The sequence below is a fragment of the Frankliniella occidentalis genome, unplaced genomic scaffold, assembly GCF_000697945.3.
Source record: "Frankliniella occidentalis isolate FOCC.00 unplaced genomic scaffold, Focc_3.1 Scaffold101, whole genome shotgun sequence".
In the NCBI taxonomy this organism is placed as follows: domain Eukaryota; kingdom Metazoa; phylum Arthropoda; class Insecta; order Thysanoptera; family Thripidae; genus Frankliniella; species Frankliniella occidentalis.
This window is the reverse complement of record NW_026267230.1, coordinates 380,939-387,411: the sequence shown is the minus strand read 5'-3', so window position 1 is coordinate 387,411 and position 6,473 is coordinate 380,939. Positions and strand designations below refer to the sequence as shown.

General features: G+C 44.3%; 2 protein-coding genes across 3 annotated transcripts; both read left to right on the top strand.

Moving 5' to 3' along the window:
* The first annotated feature begins 6 nt into the window (after positions 1 to 6).
* On the top strand, positions 7 to 4,387 carry LOC113209771 (RNA polymerase II-associated protein 1). Of its 2 annotated transcripts, none has more exons than XM_052269765.1 (19): positions 7 to 51; positions 135 to 302; positions 405 to 744; positions 818 to 983; positions 1,059 to 1,154; positions 1,264 to 1,519; positions 1,629 to 1,700; positions 1,780 to 1,889; positions 1,973 to 2,171; positions 2,253 to 2,423; positions 2,497 to 2,606; positions 2,720 to 2,785; positions 2,868 to 3,041; positions 3,132 to 3,283; positions 3,364 to 3,484; positions 3,570 to 3,735; positions 3,842 to 3,926; positions 4,011 to 4,144; positions 4,248 to 4,387. In XM_052269765.1, exons 1-19 carry the CDS (start codon positions 16 to 18, stop codon positions 4,296 to 4,298), a joined length of 2,673 nt encoding a protein of 890 aa, XP_052125725.1. In that variant the 5' UTR covers positions 7 to 15; the 3' UTR covers positions 4,299 to 4,387. The 2 variants fall into 2 exon arrangements, with proteins under 2 accessions (XP_052125725.1, XP_052125724.1); XM_052269764.1 differs by having other exon boundaries at positions 3,358 to 3,484.
* Positions 4,388 to 4,524: 137 nt separating this feature from the next.
* On the top strand, positions 4,525 to 6,472 carry LOC113209779 (tubulin beta-4B chain-like; the record flags this gene model as incomplete). Its single annotated transcript, XM_026427467.2, has 5 exons — positions 4,525 to 5,112; positions 5,210 to 5,318; positions 5,399 to 5,625; positions 6,174 to 6,302; positions 6,383 to 6,472. Coding segments are annotated over exons 1-5 (612 nt in total), but the record flags the coding sequence as incomplete, so codon positions are not given.
* Between the last annotated feature and the right edge of the window lies 1 nt (position 6,473).

Sequence of the window (6,473 nt, the reverse complement as noted above, 5' to 3'; positions counted from 1 at the left end):
CAACAGCAGCGTATAATGGGTCTTAACACTATAGGCAATATTCTTCTTAAGGTACAAAGTAAATACAATAAATAAATATGTGTTTGTTGAAAAACTAGATTTCTATCTATATTAGTATTTTGTTATATTTTCAGGCCAAACTTGGAATCTATGACAATGTTCTCCAACAAAATATTCTAAAAGAATTACTAGATGCAGGAATATTCCTTTTACTTCGCTTTTCAATGGATGACTTAAGTCCTGCTGTTGTTTTCACCGCATTATCAGCAATGAGAAATCTGTTGTTTAGTGAGCCTGATGAGGTAATCCAAAATTTCTGATTATCACATCAGATAAAATTATAGTTCTCTGTAACAAATTTACCCATTAATATATTTTCATTTTCAATATTTTATTTTTTCTAGGCTAGTTTAGATTATTACCTTGGTTGTGAAGGGAGCCTTCAACAACCCTTACTTGATGTACCATATGAAGACAATGATGCCAAGAAAATTCAGGAACAAAAGGAGCAAGAGGCTGAACTGAAAGATTTTGAAATAATTCAACTAGATGTCTTAAGAGGAGCCGAAAGAACAAACCTCATTGTTCGTCTGGGTTATATTCTTGACGTTCTTAAAGGACCACCTGATGTAGTTGTTGATGTGCTTCTTAGAATAGCTCGACATTCCCGGGTATTAGCTGAAACTATCGTAAGCTGTGGAGGCCTTCTGCGAACTGTGCGTGACCAACTTTTAACCTCTCATGGTGATCAGCAGACTTAATACATATGCAAATAATTATCAAATTACAAAAATTTTAAAGCTACTTTTCCCCACAGTTGTGTCATCTTTAGCTGCAGGATTTGGGCAACCTGGCTATGGTGAACCAAGTTCAAAGGCATTAAGGTTGATGCGTGTTCTTGCTGCTCACAGCCGCACTATAGCAAACACTCTTTTGGATAAATTCAACATAATGGAGCCTGTGATGACATATGTTAGTATGAGGTAAGTTTTGGTTCTCAACAGCTCTGAAATCATTTCTTAGTACTTTACAAACTGACATATGCAATTTTTGGCTAGCTCGCCAGAGTTGCCTCAAATCCAGGGCTTGGTAATTCATGGTTACTACTTATGGCAGACCCTCATGAGTTATGGATTAGCATCCCAGAGTATTCTGTGAGTGTTCGTTTTGTCTTCTTTCTAACAATGTGTGGTATGATAATACTGTTTTGCATTGCAGTCTAATTATTTGCAGTCTAATTACCTAGGTATCATTTTTTTCTAGGGACTTGTTTCCGATTTTGATGAGACAACTTCATTTTCATGTTCAATTAACCTCTGCCGTTGGAGAAGAGGCAACACCTTCCGGGCACGAACTTGCTACTGCTCTTATTGGAGTCATTGAAAAAGCTTGTTACATTATATCATCAGACCGGAATATTCTTGAGCCTAAACCCATCTTTCAGTTAGCCAAGCTAGTAGCAGACTGCTTACGTAAATGGCTAACACAGCTTTCATTATATACTTCAGAAAAGCCATTGGTATACTACAAGTTGCTTTTTTCTACCATTAATTGTAAAAATGTACACCCATCCTTGTTTAAAATTTGAAATGTAGGTACTATTATTGACTTGTCTGTTTTCATTTTAGTGGTCCTGTACAAAAATGGTTGGGTCTGCTTTCAATTGCTTAGCAGCAGTTGCAAATTGTGCCAAAGATCAGGTGTGGACTTGCAGTGTTTGAAAAGTCTCCATTAATATAGAAAATGATAACATATCTAACTTTATCAAATTTATTTCAGGACTCAATGGAATCTAAAAGTATTTTAGAAAAAATAGAAAATCTTACTTATGATGCTGTAATTCCTTTTCTAAGCAGTCCATGCTTGCAAACTCTCCTTGAAAATTTAATGTAGGTGCCATACATGACCATGATTATTCCACTTTTGTGTGTTTAATTGTTTGATTTAATTTAAAACCCTTTTTTTATGTCAGACCATCCTCACATTTTTTAAATACTGAGGAAGCAGGAACAAAGAGGGATCCCGCTAACCTTCCTTCCCTCGGAGCCATGCAGTGGGGTGGAGAAAGCCTTTCACCTTGCCTGCTGCCTGAGGCCCCACATCCATTGTTCTCAGGATTACTGCGTTTCATAGCGACATTTTATGGAGTAATTGGTTCATCATCTAATAAGGTACCAGCTGCCCTTTACGCTTTGAAATATTTTAGTATTTCTTTTACTAACCATATGATGGTTTTTTTAATTCTTCCCCAGCTCCAGTCACTTTTGTTAGATAGCGTTGCTCTGGAAAGATATATTGAAGCACTTGTTGTGAAGCCTTTGCGTAGTTCAAATCATTGGTTTTGCCGTCAAGAAGTGTATATGCTTCATCATCTTATTGCTCTCATTGTGCTGCAACCAGCATTAGTTCCACCTAAAAATAAGGCAGGTTTCATAAATTTATTGCAAATTCGATTTAAAAAAACTTTGCATTTATAATGTGCCTAATTCTTAATAGGTGATGTACTCTCAACTTGCTTTAAGATTGGTGGACTTGATTCAAGCAAATGATAAACATCTTATTACAAGCCTCCTTCCATCAACTGTTTTCAGCTCAGAATTCATGAGGCAAGTGTTTGAACTTACATTCATATTTTTTTTTCCTGATCATTTATTATAAAACCTAAAAAAGACATACCGGTAATCGACCGGTTATACTAAACTTTGCTGTCTTTCTCAAGATGGGGAATGGACTCAGTTCCTTTGGAAACAAAAGACAATGATCTTATTGAAGAATGCTTAAAAAGGTACACTCTTCAAAGAAAAAATATCTACCTATATTGGTCATTTTAGATTGCTTTATTGTCATTATTTTTAAATCTTTTCCAGATTGCCTGTAACCGGTTCTCTTTACCTGGACATGCTTGGTGTACGCTTCTCCAAAGTTCCCTCTCCATCACAACGAATTAGTCTCACATCTCTTTCTAAAGGCACAGACCCAGCACTCCCTGTCGATTGGCCTTTTGCTCCACTATTACTATTTTATGGCCAGTATAATGCTCAGTAAGAAATTAATTTTTTTAGTGCCTTACCTATTGTAAAGTGTAAATGCTTTCATCAATTATGCCCTGAATTATTTATCTCTGATTTTAGGAATAGGTCAAGATGTTCAGAGCAACACACTATAGAAATGGTGACAGATACACTAAAATTCTTGTATTTAACTGAAACATTGTGGCCGAAGTCCAGAAGACCTCTGTCTGTTACAGCTAGGTGGTGTCGCCTAGCCCTTGTATTCTTAGCTGGTGAGGACATCCTCCTTCTGTAATAAATTTTATTAGTGTTTTATTATAATTAATGTGTTTTTGTTTTTTTTAAGGTTCAGATTTGTTTTTAGATGAAAATGTGAGTAGGTACTTGAAAAAGAATCTAGATCAACTCCTTTTGCAGCGCACTAAGTTAGATTTCAGTGAGAAAATACCTGGGTTATCATCTTTCTATGACCTGTATGTTGTCTTGTTTTGGGTTTTTGCTGTATTTTTATTGTTAAGATACTTGCCATATAAAAATTATCTATGTGTTTATTGTCAGGTATGGAGAATTACTACTTCAGTTTGCTGCTGTTTCATATGGTGATGAACTATTTGGTGCTTTCCTTCTACTGCCTCTGCAGCAGAGGCAAGACCCGCAGCTTCGAAGAATGGTGTGGGGAGAAAATGCAGTTGTTCTTCGATCATTATCAACTCCTATTTGTAAGGTAAGGAATAGAAAAAGTAAGAAATTAAAACATAAGTTATGAGATATAATTTTTACTAATAATGTTCAATAGTATCCATGCACTGACAATTTATATTCTACATCAGGTGGGTGTTCCCTTAGAAGAGTACCTAGAACCTTGTGAAAGAGATACTTCACTTCTTTCAGCTTATGTGGTATCAATAGCCAGAGGTAAGTTATGCAATATCTATCTGAAATGAAGAGTTTATAACATACAAAAGAAAATATGACTAAGCATAGTTTACTTTTTTCCAGGTCATGTAAATGAAAGACGTTGTCCTGTGCTCTATCGTGTGGCAGTCCATCATGTTGCTACTTTTACTAGCTTACACAAAGACCATCCTTTTGCTATTTCTCTTCAAAAACAAATTTATAACCTAGGAAACAAGGTAAATTATTGAGTCATGTAGCCCAACTAGTTACATTCAATGCTGATGCTTCATTTTTAAATAATTATATCTATTAATTAATTTATTTTCTTTCCACGCACAGAAAATTCAAGATTTATTTCTGAAGTACCCAGCTAGTCTGCAGCAGACCTGATTGTCTTTATTATTATTTTTTGTCAGAGTTGCTGCTGTTTATCATAAGTGTAATATTTTATTAAACCTGTAACATTCTTATCTAAGCAACTTTGTCTTGGTCTCATTTTCCCCCTGCAATGGAATGAGATGCCCCTGAAGTGCTGCATGTTGCGTTGCCACTCGCCGATCGTTATACAGTAGCGGTAGCGGGCACAGTAGAACACTCAGGGCCGGTCTGGCTGCAGAAGGGAGATTACTTCAAGTGGCTCCCTGCCCTCCCCGCCCCGCTCTCCCGCGACTGCTGTGCACTGCTTCGACTGCACATCGGCAACCACTCACCAAACTCGAGCTCATGGGAACGCAAATAAAAGAAAATGAATTAGCTCAGCACGGGCATTCGGAAATCTGCTATGACTTCTTGCCGCTTCCTTCAGCCGAAGAAAGCACTGACTCTAGACCTATCCTTACATAGGCCCGGAAGGTAGCAACAGTTTGCGGACGGTCCCTTCGGACTCCGCGCCGTGGCTCCTCGACGGCCCCCGCAACAATGCACCCCGCGAGAGGCGCAACCCCGGCGACAGAGCAGAGCCGCCACGCCCCGCCACTCCGCGCTGAGAAGTCCAAGAGCGCGGACCGCCACCAGCCCCTACCGCCCCCGGTCCTGCTGGTCCTCCGGCCCCGGCTGCCCCCGCAGAGAGTGACCGCTCTCCCCACTCCCTAGCCCCCACACCCCCTCCCCCTTCTCTTCGACTCCAACTCTTCCTCCCCCACCGACCATGAGGGAAATCTGCCACCTGCAGGCGGGCCAGTGCGGCAACCAGATCGGCGCCAAGGTACTTAAGCACCGGGTCCCGGGTCGGCCGCCAACCCGCGCCATATTTGTCACCCGGAAGACTCGCTCAACCACCTCCGCTTGACCTCTGCTTGCAGTTCTGGGAGGTCATCTCGGACGAGCACGGCATTGACCCCACCGGCACCTACCATGGCGACTCCGACCTGCAGCTCGAGCGCATCAATGTGTACTACAACGAGGCTACAGGTGCGCCGCCCTTATCCCCTGCCGCTACAGGCGCCCCCCCCCCCTTTTCCCTCCCCTCTAACGTAAGACGTGTCCGTCAGGCGGCAAGTACGTCCCCCGGGCCGTCATGATCGACCTGGAGCCCGGCACCATGGACTCGATCCGCTCCGGCCCCTTCGGCCAGATCTTCCGGCCGGACAACTTCGTGTTCGGCCAGGGCGGCGCGGGCAACAACTGGGCCAAGGGCCACTACACGGAGGGCGCCGAGCTCGTGGACGCCGTGCTGGACGTGGTCCGGAAGGAGGCCGAGGGCTGCGACTGCCTGCAGGTACGTGCGGGACAGCTCACACATCGGCTCACTCACATCCCTTCGGCCCGGACAATAATCGCGGCCGGAAGCGCGCCCGCCCCGCCCCTTCAGCCCGTCCGTCATGGGCGGTCGTGGTCCCGCCCCGCCTCCCTGCGGTGGTGCGGCTTATCGCCCGGTAGCCTCTGGCAGCCCGCAGCTTGGGCCTGGCAGCCACACTTCCTGACAAGCTATCGCTGGGAGCCCCGCCGAATATCCGCGGCGATGGGGACCGGGCCAGCCTGCCGCTGTGGGGCGGGCGGGGGGCGGGGGGTGAAAGCGGGGTGGGGCGGGCGCGGGGCGGGCGTTGCTGGCTCTGAAATAATTTGATAAGCGAGCGACATACGCCACACAACAGAGCCACAAATTTGTTCTGACGCTTTGAAAAAATAAAAAATAGTTATATGTGTGGGTTGGTTGAAGTGGCTTGTGAGAGTACGAATTATAGGGAGGAAATTGAGCCGCGGCAGCGGGCGACCTTATCATATGACCAATTTTTCCTCATCGGCCGCGAATGGTTCTGGTTGCAGGGCTTTCAGATGACGCACTCGCTGGGCGGCGGCACCGGATCCGGCATGGGCACGCTGACAATCTCGAAGATCAGAGAGGAGTACCCCGACAGGATCATGAACACGCACTCCATCGTGCCCTCCCCCAAGGTATTCGCACCGTCGCGGTCTCGCCGAATGGCGGTCGGGTCGGGACTCAAACTCACCTTGGCTTACGGCTCGCCCTGCAGGTGTCCGACGTGGTCGTGGAGCCGTACAACTGCACGCTGTCGGTGCACCAGCTGGTCGAGAACACGGACGAGACGTACTGCATCGACAACG